The sequence below is a fragment of the Anas platyrhynchos genome, chromosome 13 (assembly GCF_047663525.1).
Source record: "Anas platyrhynchos isolate ZD024472 breed Pekin duck chromosome 13, IASCAAS_PekinDuck_T2T, whole genome shotgun sequence".
NCBI lineage: Eukaryota > Metazoa > Chordata > Aves > Anseriformes > Anatidae > Anas > Anas platyrhynchos.
In genome coordinates, this window is record NC_092599.1 from 6781235 (window position 1) to 6798850 (window position 17616).

At 43.9% G+C, this 17616-nt stretch overlaps 1 protein-coding gene across 31 annotated transcripts in view; it reads left to right on the forward strand.

The window, feature by feature from the left end:
• The window catches only part of MAGI1 (membrane associated guanylate kinase, WW and PDZ domain containing 1), a 320740-nt gene that overhangs the window by 218563 nt on the left and 84561 nt on the right, over positions 1-17616 (forward strand). For all 31 annotated transcript variants that reach the window (XM_027467716.3, XM_027467725.3, XM_027467723.3 and 28 more), the window contains exon 3: positions 11521-11640. In XM_027467716.3, the coding sequence (XP_027323517.1) occupies positions 11521-11640 (120 nt within the window). The remainder of the gene's footprint in view (positions 1-11520; positions 11641-17616) is intronic.

Consider the following 17616-nt stretch of genomic DNA (forward strand, 5'->3'; position numbering starts at 1 on the left):
GATGTTTCAAACTTTAATCTTCTGTTGAGTTGTGAAGTGACCTGAGAGGAAGGAGTGGCAGTTTATCAAAAGGACGTATATTTCTTTGTAATGCGGTTTCATTGGCTCCTTGCAGTTATTCATCTTAGCGTTGCTAAAAATATATGGGATAATGGATGATGGCTATATAGAGCTCTAATTTACTTTACTGCACAGTCACTGTGGAAATGTGCTTTAGCTACTTTGGCTCTTTTGTATTGCCTCGAGAGAGAGAATGTTGCCCATGTGTTTTGCTCTACAAGTCATCTGTTGTTTTTCAATGTATGCACATAAACAGCTCTTGCTGCTACGCCTAAATATTGAGTCAGCAGTTCCCTCTGATGAAGCCGTCACCGAAGGCTGTCACTTTTATCTCAACAGATCAGCATCACGGAGCACGTAATGCCATTAGCCCCCAAACAAAGCCTGCTAACCGCAGAGTCATGGGGCACGAGTGACCTGCTGCTCTTCTGCTTCCCCGTCAGCTCAGAGCTGGGGCTGCCAGCACAGTCGCTGCGTGGCTCCGTAACCCATCCAAAAAATGGGCGCAGTTTCAGTCTTCCAAGCTTGCAGAAGGAATTCTGAATATATCGACAAGTGGGAGTTGCTCAGATTTTGCGGTGGATATTAGGGGGCTATTTTGTTGGTATTTAAAATATTTAAAATGCCAGCAATGAATCTGTCACATCCACTGGGCTCTGCTCCCCCTCACCCTGCAGTTGCAGGGGTATCCGGGATTCATCTCCAGGTGCTCTTTTGCTTTACTACAACGCTTCCTTGGCAGGGCGAGAGAAACATTTTTTAGATCCTCAGAACATTTATTGCCTCTATCCTGCAAAAACTTGAGCACATCTTTAACACGAGGCATGGAAATTAGCCTTGAAGCTGTTGCGTGCACCTGTGTGCTTTAAGCTAAGCAGGTGATTTGCAGCGAGTGCCAGGAGGGTTTTGTGCCAGCATCCATCTGGCAGAGTGGTGTCACCTGCATCAGTCATCTGAAGGACTCAACGCGCTTGTCACAGGATAAATGCCTCACGCTTTGAATGTAAGTGCTGGAGTTTGGGTTTAAACTTTATTTTTTGATACAGTCTTATCTGCTATATGACATCCTTGTGCTGAAGAAAAGCATTCTGTCTCTGATAATCACCCGACTGTCCTCTAAATCAAGTAACACATCGGGACTTTGGAGAGAATCTCATTATAGAGTTTTTCTAAAGCCGAGATCTGATTGTGTATTTCCAGACATTCATTTTGCAGGAGTTGGCTGATCTAGTACTGCGAGAAAGCAAATTTCTGGGCCGACTGTTTTCTCAGCACCCCTGATCACAGTGTCCTCCACTGACCGTGTCTAAGCTGAAAAAGTAATCGTGGTTTAATTGTGTTTTTTTTCTTTATTCTCTGCGTGAACCTGACACAGGTATGAGCTAAAAGCTGGTGGTGCTTCTGTTTGTTGGGAATTGGACGCGGGACAAGGAACAGCTCATTTTGTTTGGGCTGCCAAACAGTTGCACGAGGATAATTGTTGCGTGCAGCTTATTTATGTTGGATCCAAACCAGTGACAGTGGGGACCTTCAGATACTCTGGAATTACTGCGGTGAAGGTGGGAGCAGCTGGTGTTACAGCTCTGTGTGCTGTCTTGCATTGTCTGTTGGGCAGTCCGTACCAGAAGGGCATTGGGAAAATGGCAAGCGGGCTTAAAATGGCATTTAAAATGGGGCCACTTGTAGAAAATGACTTGCGAGAAGCTAATAAAATGGCAAAGCGTGTAATGTGATGGACTGATTGTTTTGTGTGAAGGCAGAGCTCTAAATGCCTACGCAGGGACATTTAACAGAGAGAAGGTATAACTAGAAGTAATCAGATGAAATGAAGCAAAGACCATTTAAGCCAAACACTGTGTCATTGTCCCCAGTCTGAGCACTGGAGGATTTTGTAAGGGTGGTGCTTGGCTTCAGAAAGGCGCTGTAAAACACTCCGTGGGTACACATCCTGTGAAATTCCGAGGTGATGACAGGTTTGGGAGGCGAGGTTTTCATTATTTGTGTACAACCGAAACAACAGCAACAACAAAAAACCTCACCCGAAGCACACAAATGGAGAAGGCTGCGTGTGTTATCAGTGGTGTGACAGATAGCTTCAGACCGCAGAGGTGTGTGCTGACTTACCAGCAGGCTTCCTGGATTGGGGAATGCTTTAATTAAACATGAGGAATATGTGTTGTAACTTGGGTTTGCTCTAGTATTTTATTGCTCTTACAAAGCTGTAAGGACTAATAAGTTTTTGCTGTGTTAGAACTGGTAGTGTAGAACTTACAGCAAGGGAACTGCACCCAGTAAAATATTCCAACAGTTTTTACTTCAGCGAGGTAAGAAAAAATTAGAATTAATGTATTTGTTTTCTTTCATGTTCTAATGCTTCCAATTATCAATGGGGATGAATCCTAAACTCAAACACCAATCAACTCCTGAACATTTGGCATTTTTTCAGCATCCTGAGCAGTCACCTAATCACAACGTTACAGAAAGCAAACCAGAAGAATCTATTCAGCCAGCTAAAGCGTTAGCAATCATGGAAAACCAAAGCGTGCTAGGCATACAGAGCTACTGGGGGAAAAAAAAAAGAGAGAGAGAGAGAAAAATTGGTAGCAGTTAAGAACAGGTAGAATTAAGGGACAGAATCTATAGGGAATAGTGCCTAAATGGGCATATTGCTGGGTGGATTTGCTGTCTGTTCTAGTCCTTCCCTTGCATTTCACAGTAAGTGCATCCATATGGCTCTATAACTGCATGTTTCTATAATCTGCATACTTCTTGCTATATCTGATGCATTTGCATTTTTTGGTCAGTAATGAATACGAAGCTGGAATACCACCAAGCAAGGCTTGGAGAGGATTTATCTGGGAACAAGACCTGTCTTAGCCCAGGGTTGGTACGTGGGCAGACTTCTGTCTTGCCAAAAATCGAAGGGCCACAGGAGACTTGTGACTTTGTAAGAGTGTGATGAGGTTATCACGGTTGGAAGTCCATTAGGTTCAAAGCGTTTCGCAGCTCTGGGCTAGGGGAAAACATACACCGTGGTGACGGTATCTCCAGTGTCTGCTGTTCAGGGAAAAGACTGCTTTAAATAACTATATTGATGTCCTGTGGAAGTGTGATGGATGCTCTCTCTTTCATGGTCAGAGAAGATTTGGTCACAGAAACAAACATCAGGCAGCATCTCAGAGATAAACGTGTTGGTTTTATAGAACTCTCTCTTTCTATGGTGGAATTTCTAAAGATTAGACTAATGAACTGATCTAGTTATAGGCACATGCTGTTAGGTGAGCTGTTTTATTAAGACTTTTAAATGCAAATTGAAGGTCTGCTAGAAGGGCAATTAAGGGCAACAAAAAGAGTTTTCTATCACACCCAAGCAGGGCTGTCCCACATTGTGTTGTACTTATCTCAGCAGCACAAACGGCCTCAGAAGACAAACAGCCAGGGAGGAAAGCAATCTTTGGTGAAGCAGCTGAGCAAATGGACATCAAATAATCTATTGCTGTGGCTCTAAAGTGCAGAATGTCTTTTCATGGATATATCTGCACATATGTATATAGGTGTCAAGAGTAAATATTGTTCTTGGATATAAACAGAATTGAAGTACTGCAGGTGTTTGGTCTGTGTCGGATACCCAATTTAGCGTGAGCATAATTCCAGTATCTGTCCACAGGACACTGAAACCTTGGAGTAAAATAGAGAATAGGTTACCTTGTTTGGGGGAGATTAAATTTCCTTAGTATCCAGGTTTTAAATAAAAAAGGCAATACTCCTTGGCTCACAAAATTCTCAGCCTGGGCAACACCTCCTGTTTGGCAATTCGTAGAAATCGGATAGCTTTGCAAATGGCCATGAGAAAAAATGATAACTCCTACGAGAGAGGTTGTGCTTTCAGATACATGACTTCTTACAGTGGGGAAGTGTGAATAACCCAATGAGGTATTTGTTTAAAAGTGCTGTTTTCATGGGAACTACCCTGCATCCCACACGTCCTGTGACTTCAAAGTCATTTTGAGCAGCTGGTGGCAGAGAGCACCCACCCCAACACCTTTGGTTCATTGTGTTTAGTACAGATGTGCACGGCTGGACGCAGTAGTCAAAATCTCTCCTGCTGCAGGAAGTATGGCAACACTTCTTACAGACAGTAAAGGTGGACCTTTTGAAGTAATGGTGTGAGACACGGTTGTAGCATTATCTAGACTTCTAGAAATGTATATATGAGAGAACGTGAATATAAATGCAAACATATAATCGCACTGCTAATTTACTTTCAGCTGATTTCACTTCCCACAAGTCACACACACACGCTTACACCAATGGCAATTTTCATTCATTTCTTTGCCAGTTTTTAAAAGCAGAACATTGCAGTGCAATCTCATTACTACAGCTTTATTGATTTATAAAATTACACTTTATTACACTAATCCATATATTAGAATAAAACAGTGCCTAGTTACATCTGAGGTCCTCTCACCGCGTAGGTACATCGTTTGCTTTTTCATCAGGCGCTCGCAATTTAAATTAGTGGGTGTCATGCTGTTGGACTCAATGAGCACAGGATTAATGGCAAACTCATTAGTTCACGAAGTTTAATCTTCTTGGTGGGTGTCCCATCTTGTGGGAAATGAGAGGGATTCGGCTGCAGGTGTCTGAGGTAACAGCAATCGCTCAAAGAGAGGGATCCAGAAGGCGAGCTGCTGCTGCTGCGAACATGAGAACATTCATTCCTTATGTTTTATTCGCTGCCAGAATACCTTTTTTTTTTTTTTTTTTTTAAAGATCCTTAGAAAAAGACCTGTTTAAGTGGCTTTCTTGGGAATTGTGGCAGTTTTTGAACCTTTACATCTTGTGGTCATTGAATAATGATCAGTTTCTTGGAATTGATATTGTGGTCCAGAACAAAACCCCGTATTCGAATTGGCTTTGCGTAGCCACGGCACGGTGTTTCACTGCACATTCACAAGCTTGCAGAGCCCCAAAGCAGCAGCAAGTTATTTTTGTCTTTTAATCTGTTAGGCCCTGATATGTAAGGTTTCCTAAACCCCATTGATTTCTCTGGAATTAGGCTCCTGAAGTCCTTTGAGAGCCTGGGTCTGGCTCATCTTTCATCCTGGTGCTATAAGACAGGGAAGAAAAACCTGCTTTCCCTACCTCCAAACACTACAGATATAAATGTGTTGAAGATTATCAGTGTTCTCATTCAGTGGCAGTGAGGGCCGCAGGAATACCAAGAATAGATTTAGAAGGGACAAAAATAACGTGCTGCCTTGAGGGTGTGCAAACCCCGAGCCGTTGCAGCGCGGCTTGGCTGAATCATTTCTCCAGGGAGGCTCCAGGCCGGCGGTGCTTCTTCCTCAGAAAGGAGCTGAGAGATGCAGCAGTGCCTCAGAAAGAGGGAGAGCAGCTTTTACGTGTGCCAAGGGTCAGCCTCATTGCTTGGTGTGTGCACAGCACGGTCCTTTGAGCAAGAGGGGATCCCCCCAGGCTGAGGGATCCAGCTTTGCCCCAGGAGAGTTGCTGGAGAGGCTGGTGGGAGCAGGAGGAGATAGCGAGCTCTTTGGACAAATCCCTTCCATCTTCCTTATAGACAAAAAATGTAAACTGTAGGCAAGAAATTCATTTCTCTCTGAAATGTCTCTCTAGAAAGATAGCTTTGTCTTGGTCAGCTGCTTTCTGGGTTTAATCAGTCATTGCTGCAGACTGTGCTGACAGAAATTTTGCTTGTAGTACTGCAGTCGTCTGTGTGGCCAGGAAGAGTCAATCAGCATCTGTTCCTGCACATGCATCATTAACAAAGCTGGGAATTAATGTCTAGTGACAGAGCACGTTCTCCTTTGGACTGAATTTCTACTTCACCACCAAGACGCTTGGGATGCTTGTCACGTTTGTGTGGCTCACAGGTATCGAGACGATGGCTGGAGAAGGGACAGACAACATTTAAAATCCCAGAATGGGTTTCTTGAGTTTGGAGTTTCCAGAGAAAATTGTGTTTCTAAATTGAGCATCTTTGATTTGTAACAGACTAAGGCTTTCTAAAATTTACATGTTTTCTGGAATTGCAACTATAAATTGCACCCCTTACCCTAGGTAAATGGGGACAGGCACCTGAATAATGGACAACGTACCTGTGTCCAAACACAGTTCCTTCTGCTGCTGTTAGAAAATAACGTCAGCAGGCTTAGTTTGGATAACCCCTGGAATCTATAGCATGAAGCAGCTCTGTGTACAGCGTTTGCTTACAGACAGGTTACGCTTCATTTTTTGTTAATGTAGATAAGGCCATTTCTAACGCGGTGTTGCAGATAAGTTCTGCCTTCAGCCCAGCCGCTAATCAGGTTGCTTCTTCTGGAGGCAGACCAGGTTTTGTCTGTCTCTTCCCTCCTCCGCTTGCCATCAGCAGATCTGTGGAGTTTGCCCTGCCTTCCAGTTATCTGGCACTGGAGGTGACAGATGCAGGAGAGCCGGAGCAGGCTTTCCAAATTATTTCGTGACACGAGGGAAGAAGGTGACCTCTGAGCACTGCGCAGAGCACAGAGGGGCTTTTTTCCTAGCGTGTTTCTTCCTCAGCAGCTGAAGATTTTTTCGAGGTAGGCAAGGAGAGGAATCGCTTGCTGAATGAACAGAAATATCAGCCTGCAAGAGCAACAGCAAGAGCAGCATCCTTCCTTCTAGCCCGCCTGCAGGCAGCCTGTTGGCAAACCCCCGCAGCAGCGCTCAGCCCTGCAGCTCTGTGAGTCGGTGACATCCCTGCACACCGTGCACCGAAACCTTCCCTACTGCACTTCCCTCACCTGTGGTACCACCACTGGCTGGGGCTAATAGAAAATACGCCTGTAGCAGCCACATCAGTACCCTCAGTGTAAAACTCCCACATTTTGTCATTTTAAGAGAATCTGGACAGTGGAGGCGAGAAGTAAAATGACTTGTGGTCTGCTGAGCTGTGTTTTGGAGGCTCACCATTATATCACTGCCAGGCAGTGGGATTGGTAAGGAGCTTGCAGAAATGCAATGGGGAGATGTAGGTGCTCTGCCCTGGAGAAGTTAACTTCTCAATAACACGCTAGAGGCTGTTTGGATGCGTGGTTACAGAATTACTGCTCAAAAATTTTTTCCTCTTTTTTTTTTTTTAAGGAGAAAACTGAAGTGACTGTGGCCTCTTTGAAGTCTTATTTTTAGGTTACAATAAGCAAGATTCTGATTAATTTAGCAGCAGGGCATCAGTGGCTATTAACAGCTTAACATGAGGCCATGGTAGATTGATAAGGAGCTAAACAGCCCCTGAATCACATATTAACAATCTGGCCATGCTATAATTGAGGCTCATGTTGGGTAATTGTCAGCATGGTTGATAGGCAACATAATAACAGTAGCTATTTGTCTTTTAAATGGGCACTTAAATTATTCAGAGTAATAGTTGATTGTCATCAGTACATCTGAGCCGTAGTCCGGTTACTCTGGGCATGGATGAGAAGCTTTAATTTAATTAATTTAGTGCAGCACGGGGCTCTCCTCGGGCAAGCTCACCTGTGTCTGTGAGCACTTTCTCAGGTGTGGTCTCCAGCCCAAGAGGAGATCCCTTTTCTGTGCCCTGGCCATTAATGGTGCATGGATCATCTAGGATGCCACCAGCTTGAGCGTGACAACCAAAGCAACAGATCGGCAGATATTTCACCTCCCATCAGGGCCACCCAAATGCAGTTTTACCTCCCCAGAGCCAGAGAGAAGGTGAGACCCGCAATGCTAACCAACAGCCATATTTCGTAGAAGATTTGAGCAGTTCCACTCTGCATTCATTTTTATACCAACTTTTATATGTTGTGGGACATTTTAGCCAAATTGTGAAAGTTTATGAATCATTAAATGTACAGAAGGAGTCAGTAACCACTCGGTTTCTCCTTCGGTTTCTTCGTGTTGTAGCATTAGCAATTCTGAGCTAGTCACGCAGTGGGACATAACTCAAATTAATTAGCTAAATTGCTACCTAATGGCAATAAGATTTGATGCCACTTAATATTTCAGTGCAAACATGGCAGGCAGGTTAACGTATTTAGATATGATTGGCTCTCCTTTCCTAATGGAGTACCTAACTCTTGTTTGGGCTGTCTGCAGCACTCATTGCGCTCAATTAATCCTGTCATTAGCAGTGCTCTGATCTGCTATTAGCTCCGATAAAATACACAGCCACCTCCGTAGCCCTCTTCTTCAGCGATGACCAACCTGTAGTAAGGACGCTGAAATGCAATTTAACGGGGGGAGGGCGGACACACTCAATGCTTTGCACATAATTAAATCACATTAATAACGAGAGACTTAATTACAATTCTGAGTTTATCAGCAGAAAGCTCTGACGGCAGCTTGCAGCCTGCGACGGTGCTGGGCAGCAGCAGGGTTGTTTGGGGCTGCAGAAGAGCTCGGGATGGATGGTGCTGGTTATTCCCAGCGTCCCGTTCCTGGGAAAAGTCCCCGAGTTGGGTTACGCACCCCTTGGTTGTCTTTTCTTCCAGGCTTTCTTTCCGCCCGCCCTCTCCCCCCACCCCTCTCGCGAAGCAGCCCTTCTGGCTTTGTTGTAAGTGTGGTTTGTAATCATTGTACACATCCCAGATGGTTCATGAAAACTCTTTGAAATGCCATCTGCCAGGCGTGTGTCCAGCCGGCAGCCTGTCATTCTGCTACAAGAAAAACGGAGGCGGGTTTTCCCTTCCCCCTGCCTTTCTGAATCGCATTCAGGAACACTTGCTCAGATGTGGAGCAGGATAACAGCCCGAGCATCTGCAAGCAATCTTCGCTCTAGACAGCGACATGGAAAGTTGTTGGGTTTTTCGCCTTGGTCCAGATAAGATATCCTAAGCAGTGTTGTTTTTATTTTCCCCCCTGTTCCTTGCCGGAGCCCAACGGGAGGTGACAAATGTTATCTCTGTGATGTAATGTTTTTCTTTTACGCCCTGGCTTGGCGTTCCTAATGCATTCAGCGTGTGTTGCAGGCAATCGCGCTGATAGCAAGCACATCTGCGATTTTTTGACTTGAACATATTCAGGAAATTAAGAACACTGAGATGAAACAAATAGATCCATTAAAATGGCTCAGAGGAATTATGGCAGAGATATAATTGTCATGTCAAATAGGCAGCCAGCACTAGTAAACTGCTGACTGCAATTTCACTGCTATAAAAATTCAGAAGGAAAAAAAAAAATGATTAATAAATACTCTCCGTGGGAAGATATAGATAAAGAAAAGATGAGAACTCGAAAAGATAAAGTAAAATGAATCTTGAAGTTCCTTGATCTCTGTGTTTTATGAACGTGTGCTGTCAGTTACTGGGAAGAAGTTTGTCGCAGTCTCTGTCGCTCGGCTCGCGTGGCTCGGGGTGACGCTTGGATGATGCCGAGGGTGAGGAGCATCACGGGGTCTGATTCTCACTTCCATTGTGCTCCAGACGTGGGGCAGCTACAGTACATCCAGGGACATATTGCTGGAGCTTTTTGATCTTTCTGCCCTCTTCTGGGCCTGGTTTAGGGGAACCCAACAGAGGCCAAGACCCACGATGCCCAGGTGAGGCTCATCACGGTGTGAACATCCACAGCAGCACCAGGCGTGCGGCGGCGTGGCTTGGGTGGAAACGCAGCAGCTCAGGCAGCAAGGGGCATGCAGTGCAGGCCCAGTCCTCCTCTGGTCTAGGTCTGTGAAAGACAGCTGTCCTCTGCTGCAAACTGCTTGGTAAAAATCGTTGTAGGAATTCAAGAACTCAAAGAATGCCGAGTTGAATCCTTTCAAACAGGAAAGAATAGTCCTGCTGGTAGGGTGGAGGTATCCATCATCATCTCCGTCCCCTTTTTTGCTTTTCTTCCTCCTGCCTTTAGCCGTTCACGCGGCTCCAAGAGAAGGAATGATAGCAAAAGCACAGGAATTTAGAGGCTATCTGAAGGCTGACGGTGAATAAAATGAGAGAGGGGATGGAGGGGAGAGAGAGAGAGAGAGAGAGAGAGAGAAAGAGAGACAGATTCTATTTTGAAACAAGAAATGGAGGATTTTGGAGAAAGTGGATGTCTATCAAGGAAACTAATCTAGTGATAGTGTTTCGAGGGTGTCATTCCATCAAGACTGACCTCTTGAGCAGTCTCTCGGATGAATAGGGCATAAGCAGATTTTCCGCTTCCCTGGCACTTGAGGAAAACATTTGCCAGATGTAGGCATGGTAAATTTATGCTCTTTTAACTTCTGAGAGCTGGAATCTTCCCAATTAGTTTCCAGAAACTCAGTTTCTTTATATTTGCTTCAGTTCTTTTATAGCAGGTTTAAGAAACTGTATGCACTGAACAGGTACTGCCCAGGGGTTGGGAAAGCCTTAAAGAAGTGAGAAATCACGCTTCATTAAATATTAGGTATGGTTTCCACAGCTCTGAAGTCACTCCCAAGCCAGCAGGTTGGTTGCGGCCACAGCCATCAGACACCTGCAACCTTCTAACACCATTCTTTCTTCTAAAGTTCAGTTTCCACCGGTGTCTTTAAATCTGTCGTTGGTATTTAATCCCAGATGTACAGAATTCAGCTGTTTCCTAGTCTCTGGAGTCAAGGAAAATAAAGGCTATTGAACAGAAATGGATCCCAATCAATTACACTGTGCTCAGTGACCTAAAATGCGGTGGCCCAAGCCATCTCAGCAAAAAGTCGTGAAATGACTCATCTTACACCATGCTTCGAAGGGCTGGAAATTGGTAGGAAGGGAAGGGTTTCAGAGCTGGCAGAGCAGCAATGATCAGAGCCCTGTTCTCCATGGGTGATGTTTAAATTGTTGAGTGCTAGACAGAGGTTCAGTGTGAATTATTACTTAAAAGGAAGAGTATTTCTTGAACCGGGATGAGCTTGTAGGTGAATTATGAGAAGCATTTCCAGATAGTTTCTCTAGTGGGTGCATGCGAATGGTGCATCCAAACTGCCTCATGGTGTTTTTTTAATGTAGAATGAAAATCAAAACCAAAAACCATACATAAAGTAATAAGATGAAATAAGGGAGAAGAAATGTGTGATGTAAAAGAATATATGGTTAGAAAAAGCGACACGGAAATAATGGAAGACAGAAGTTGCCTTATCTGAAAATACGAATTGCAATTTTATCAAAGTTGAAGTCACACTCTGCTAATGGCAGGAAGGTAATTGCTGGCATATTCCCAGATACCGTACTCTTCCAGCTGTGATTCTGCATGTGGTACAAGATAATTCTTTGCCAGAAAGCCTTTCTGGGAATATCAAAACTACTGTGGTTTGGTGGAAAACTAGTACCATCATCAGAAATGTATGTCTTATCCTGTTTTTATGTGGGTTCCTAACTGGACTCCTGGCGTTGCTTTCTGTGTATCATAGAATTGTAATTTTTGGATACTGTTCCATCTTTATAATCAGTTTTATTGTCCCTTTTAACACCTGATGAAAAATTAACACGTTAATATTTATTTTTTTTCTTCTTTCAGGCACAACTCGCCCTCCGAGAGAAGGAGAAGTGCCTGGTGTGGACTATAACTTTCTGACTGTGGAGAAGTTTCTGGAGTTGGAGCGAAGTGGGACCCTTCTGGAAGTAGGAACCTATGAAGGTATGGAATCACAGGCAGAGAAAAAGCACTTCAAGTAGGCATGGTAGGATGTCTGAGTTGCATCACCCGTGTTCAAATTAACCAGCTACAGTTAAGACCTTGCTTTCTGTTTTAGCGTTCCATTTCCATTTTCTGACGGTACACAGAGAGAGGGAATTTCAGTATTGCTGTGTTTTGTCTTTTCCTACTGAGTTAACTACCTGAAAAGATTAACATCAGTAGGCCAGGAGGATCTAAGATGAAATCTGGTAACAGAATACTGAGGGAAGGCAGCGTGGCAGTGAATGAAAATGCATCTTTCCTTTGTGTCCTCTATAACCTGTCTTCCTATTCACTTTTTCTTCCCTCCTGCTGTCTCTCTTTTCCCTTCAATCTTTTTGTCTTCTTCCCTATGTACACATCCTTCCTCGCCCAAATGTGTCTCAGGATGCAACTACATGGTGCACTGTTTTTGGCCTTTTTTTTCTTCTTTATTCTTGGATAATTACTTCTAAGCTGAGACATTGTGTTGATTCTTTTGACAGCGCAGCTTTGCAAACAACAGCACTGAGACAGCCAAGGGGGCACTGAAATGTCACTAGGGTGAGAGAAGGAAAAAGATGGCTTTGCCTCCCAAGAAAATGTGAGGCAAATTGGCCAAATTTAGCTACACAATAGGATTTGTATAACTAAAGATGCAATCTCTGTCTCCTTTAAATTGAAAACTACTTCTGTTGTGTTGTTTCCACCTACTCCTCCCCAGAGAACATTCAGATGCATCTCTTGGGGAGCTAATGAAAATCATAGAATCATACACACAAAAGAAACGCCTTACAGGTTTGAAAGTCCTTCCTGTGCACTTCAGCTCATGCATGTCATTCGCAAGAAGTGAAGTGGCTCTTGTCATAACTAGGAGTTGAAATACCCTTCTTCTTGCAGCCATTAACAAGATAAATGAATTATGTTTTAAAATGGGAACTACACACCAATAGCTGATATTCCTTGAAAAGTAGTAATCAAATATGAAGAAAAAAAAATTGGGACATGTGGCTTTTGTTTTTTGAGCTCTAAAAGTAAAGTCCTGAAACACTGTCTAGCCTACTTCTTTAAAAACTCCCTTATAAGGTCACCTTTAAACCTGGCACTTAATCCCAACTACAGACAATTGTGGTGTCAAACCTGGTTTACGTGAAGATGCTAAATGCATTATTTGGTTTCGCTCTTCCACCTCTCCAAGCTGATTAGCCCTATCAGCACCAATACTAATGTTCCAGCAGCAGCACTTCTCCAAAATCAGCTTTTTCCTCTCCATGTTTCTAATTATAACACTAAATTACTTTTCTTTGTCGTGGTGCTTGAAATAGATGGCTGAACTGCCTTGCCATTGCTTCCTGATCATGTTTGTTCTGGTGACCTTTCCACTTGGAAAGACAAAATGGGTAACTGGCTGTAAGCTGGCTCCTGGGAGATGCTGGGCATTAGCTTTCAGGGAATGCTGTACCCATCTGGGACAGCTATTGCATGGTCATTTCATTGCTTATGTGATTATATGCTTTAGCAGCTAAACAATTTAGATTTCATGGTTAGCTCTTTCGAGTTGCTGCATTGAGGTTGACTTCTGAAAGTCTCATGGGTATTTTGGTTCTGTGGGTGATAGAAGTGTCAGCTTGGAGGGACTGATTTGTCCGAAGTGCTGAGAAGCTTCTTTCCCCATTGACATCAGGGATGCTGATGCTTAGTGGTTCTGGAGAACTGGCCCATGAGGGAAAAATCAGGTAGAATAAAGAAAATAATGACAATGTGTGTATACACATATGCGTCAAGACACATCAATATTTGATAGTAATGTGAAATAAATAAAGTTCATTTTTCATTTACAGCTTCAAGAAATGATTTTGTTGTCTTCTGAGATTTCTTTAATGGCTTTGTTGTCCTTTTATTTTTTTGGAAATCTTATTTTACGAGAGTATTGATCAAGACAGTTTTGATCTTGATTAGATCTTAGAATATGGTGTGGTTAAGACTCAAGCTGCAACCACCAGCAATTTTGCTTTAATAAAAAAAAAAAAAATCCCCAAAAATGTAGACCACAAAGTTAGAATTCTGATGTCTGGGTATTCTTCAGAGTCTAGCTTTATAGTCCTAGATTATTTTTATTTTTCATCTGTTTTATGCTGCATTTTGCTTGCTTTTTTTTTAATGCACCACCATGGTGAAGTTGATTGTATTTTTGGCTCTCCCAGTGACAGTTTATTCTAAACCAGAGGGATAGAACTCAACAAAAGGAAATACTCTCCTGTTTCTCTCCAGAGAACAATAAAATAATGCCTTTAATGCATGGCTTTTAATATTAGTAATGCTACTTATAGTACTGAGCCCAACTCCAACAACTGCAGGGATAGGGTTGCTTTCAGTTACAGTGCAATTTGGTGATTTAGAGATGAAGCAAGGGCTAAGCCACGAAATGGAGAGCAGAGATGTTGAATGGGCAAATTCTGACTCAAGATCTAAACCAGGTTTGGTGGGGCTGGATGAACTAATGGGCTTGTAAGAAGGCACAGAAAGATAGAAGCATTTCACAGCTGAGGGAAAGACACAATTGCCTTAAAATACAGCTGGCAGTTTTCAAGAATAATGTTGATGAAATCCAGACCCAGTGTTCCAGGTGAGGAAGAAGATCCTCCTCTCGAGGAGCTCCCGCTATTCGTGGTGCTGGGAGCAGAGGCTGGGGTTTCTGTGTGTTCATGTGATGATGGGTGGGAGCTGGATGTAGTCGTGCTCTTTATTTCTCTGCATCATTTCAGCAGCTGGAGAGAAAGTGTGACCTAAACAATCAAGGCTACGTTTTGACATTACCAGATGACATTCATTTGCCTTTTGAAGGCATAAAGCCACTCAGAAACCAGCACTATCATTGGGAAAAACCTTGCAGGAGATGTAACAAAAGCATTTAATAGCTACTGAAGAGAACTTCTGGGGAGAAAGAATAGAAAACAGGGAACTTTCAGAGGAGGGGTAAAATGCAGGACTTTGATGCTGATAGGGATGCTATTGATTTGGAAGGAATAAAGAGCAAGCAGAAGAGAACAGCTGGAAACCACAAAATAGTCGGAGAGTGTATCAGGTTTTGAAAGTGCTCTAATTGCAAAGAGAAACTGCAAGCTGAAGAGGACAAAAAAGGTGTTGCCTGCCCACTGGGCTGCATAATATCAGTAGTATTTCTTCTGGTGCACTGCAAATGTGTTCCTCAGGGCAGTTTTTGATTCATGTCCCTGTAAATGCAGAGCAGGCACGGCAGCCTCTTCTCTGACCACCACCGTGGTGTGGTCTGCACCCAAAATGCTCCTAAAATCATAATTAGGTATGTGGGGGGGTGAATTTGAAAGCCTTAGTTCCTGAGGTTTTCAGATCTAGTTTTGAGATGCTGCTAGAAACGTCTGATTTTCTCCTTTACGAAAGCCCCGTTTTGATTGCATGGAGCAGAAATCCTGGAAGATGTGCCCAAAGCTGTGATGTACCAGCACTGGTCACTTCTGCACCCCCCGAGTGCTGGTGAGGCTGCACGTGACGTGCTCGAGCCAGCTGGGAACTCCCCTTGACAATATCCATTACGAAGAAAAAATCATTTCAGACTGCACATTACCTGGGCCTTCTGGTGGATAGGAAACCAAGATAATTGTAATCTCGGGCATTTATTGACTGATCCTTCAGGGCATAAAATACTGATGGATGCACGGCAGTAATTGTGTAGGCTACTAATTATTTGGCAATTACTTCTGCATTTGAATTGCGGGCTCTCCCAGGGACCCCAAGGGAATGCCGCTTTGAGCGGAGACACAGCTCCTAGGTTTTATTCCCATTTCTTCCCCAGCCTGCCGAGTGGCCAAATCAGGTAACAGCTGTGTACTTCAGGTTACCAGCCTGAAGAATATTAAAACAACACTTACTTCTCTCCTCATTAATATTTCAGCAGCCGTCCTGTGCCTCCAGTTATCTCGTGTTACGGATAGAAGGGAGGCGGTGGGAGCAATGGGATTTTGGAGCTGGGTGCAGCAGGGGAGGTGGGCACTGGGCAGGAACACACGGGACATTGGCATGGTGGCCGAATTTTGAATGGGGATGGCCGTGTCGCTGGGGTCTGGCACGGCTGAATTAATGAATGCCTGCCCAGCACTTAGCGATCCTCAAAAGAAAAAGTGCTGCACTTTATAACATGTGAAGGGTTATTACATTATGGAGTATTATTGTCAAGGCATCATCTTTCATTCTCAGGACCAGCGTTATGTGATTGCCAAGAGAAGTAATAAGTAATCTGCATTAGCCTCATGACTAAGATGTAATGGGGTGACTTGCGAACGTTTTTAAAGTGTATAAAACTAGCTACTGTAGACAGGGTCTCCGATTGTGGTACTTAATGAGCCTAATAAATTACCTTAACAGAGCAGTTAGAGTTTCAGCAGAAGCAGAGAGGTGTACTCGGCAACATGCTTCAAATCAAGATGCCTTTAGCCTGATAGATCTGATGGGCGAGCTCTCCTTGGGTTTCCCAAGCTGCTCCCCCAGCTGCCTTCCCAAAATGTCTGGGCTTTCCTTGCTGTTTTTCTGCCGTCTCTGCAGCCCGTGGGTCTCGCCAACTCGGTACAACCTTGAAACGAGCGCTGTGTCCACGGCGTGCAGAACATGACAAGATTGGGTGAGGAGGGCTGGCAGATGCTGGGGATGCCCATGCAGCGGAACAACATGTTCCGCTTAACGAGATAAGATCTGCTTATTAATGTCTCCATCCCGCAGATTGACTCAATAAATCATAATGGCTCCTTCAGCACCATTACCATGTATCATGTCCAATACCCACTTACGAGCATCTGTGCAGAAAGATGCCTTTCTTACCTTTGGCTTTGTGCCTTGCTTTCTTCTCCTTTTTTAAACTGCTAGTGAGAATCAGAAGTCTACATTTTTGTCTGGGCGTGATTATCAGCATTAAACATGAGTGCAGCTATACTGAAGTGTCATCGGATAACAATGCTTCGTTCTACAAACAGCTGAAGTTGTGGCTGAGGAACCCTTTCTCTCGAAAAGCAAATATTCAGATCTCTGATAGGGCTTTAGAGTGGTTTTGAATTTCCCATGGAAATTCTGTGTGGCTTCGCTCTGTGCACTTGCAATGGGAAGTTTTCCAATATTTTGTCTGAAATCATTCATCAACAGTCCTGCTTTTTACTGTTTCTTGATATATCTTAAAACACATATATCTTGATATATCTTAAAACCCTCTGGGGTAGAGGCAGTTTCCAAATGCCTGTGACAAAAAGGGTATGGCGCATCACTTGCTTTTTGTATTAAGTTAGAGTCAGGTTACTTTAAGCTATTTACTCTTTAACCAGAATCTGAAGTGCTGATTAATGAAGGCTGTTTGCAGAAGACTGTTGATAGATGGCAGCCCAAGCACATTTTGGCATTGTTTCTTGGGGCTGTGTTTGCTCAGGACTGTCTCTAGACCTTGCTACACCTCTGGGGCAGGTGGCATCCAGCTCGCTTTGCAGCTGAGCAGCCCTTCGGTGCCAGGAGGCAGTGCAGCCTCCTTGATTCACAGCATCCCCCTGCTGCTGCAGAGCTCTCCTGGCACTGCAAGCTGCAACTCACACGCCTCTGCCTTCCGGAGGGGCAAGGTGCTAACAGGACACATCCTCTGCAGGGGGAATACATGTAGACATACAAGCATTTGCAAGAAGGGTTGCATGTTGCAGTGGCTCAGCGTGGCATGTTCTTGATTCCTACATCCTTGTGCTAGGCAGGGTGTGTGCCAGCCACTTCTGTGTTCTCTGGACGTACCGTGCACAAGCACACACTCATGTTCCCTATGAATATTTTAAATCTATTTGCATGTGTATACAGCAGAAACTCTGAGATAGCTGAACTCAGGAAGCACCCCGAGCTTCCACATCCATCTCACGCCCAATACCACCAGTATCTTCCAGTTTATGTGTTACTGGAAGT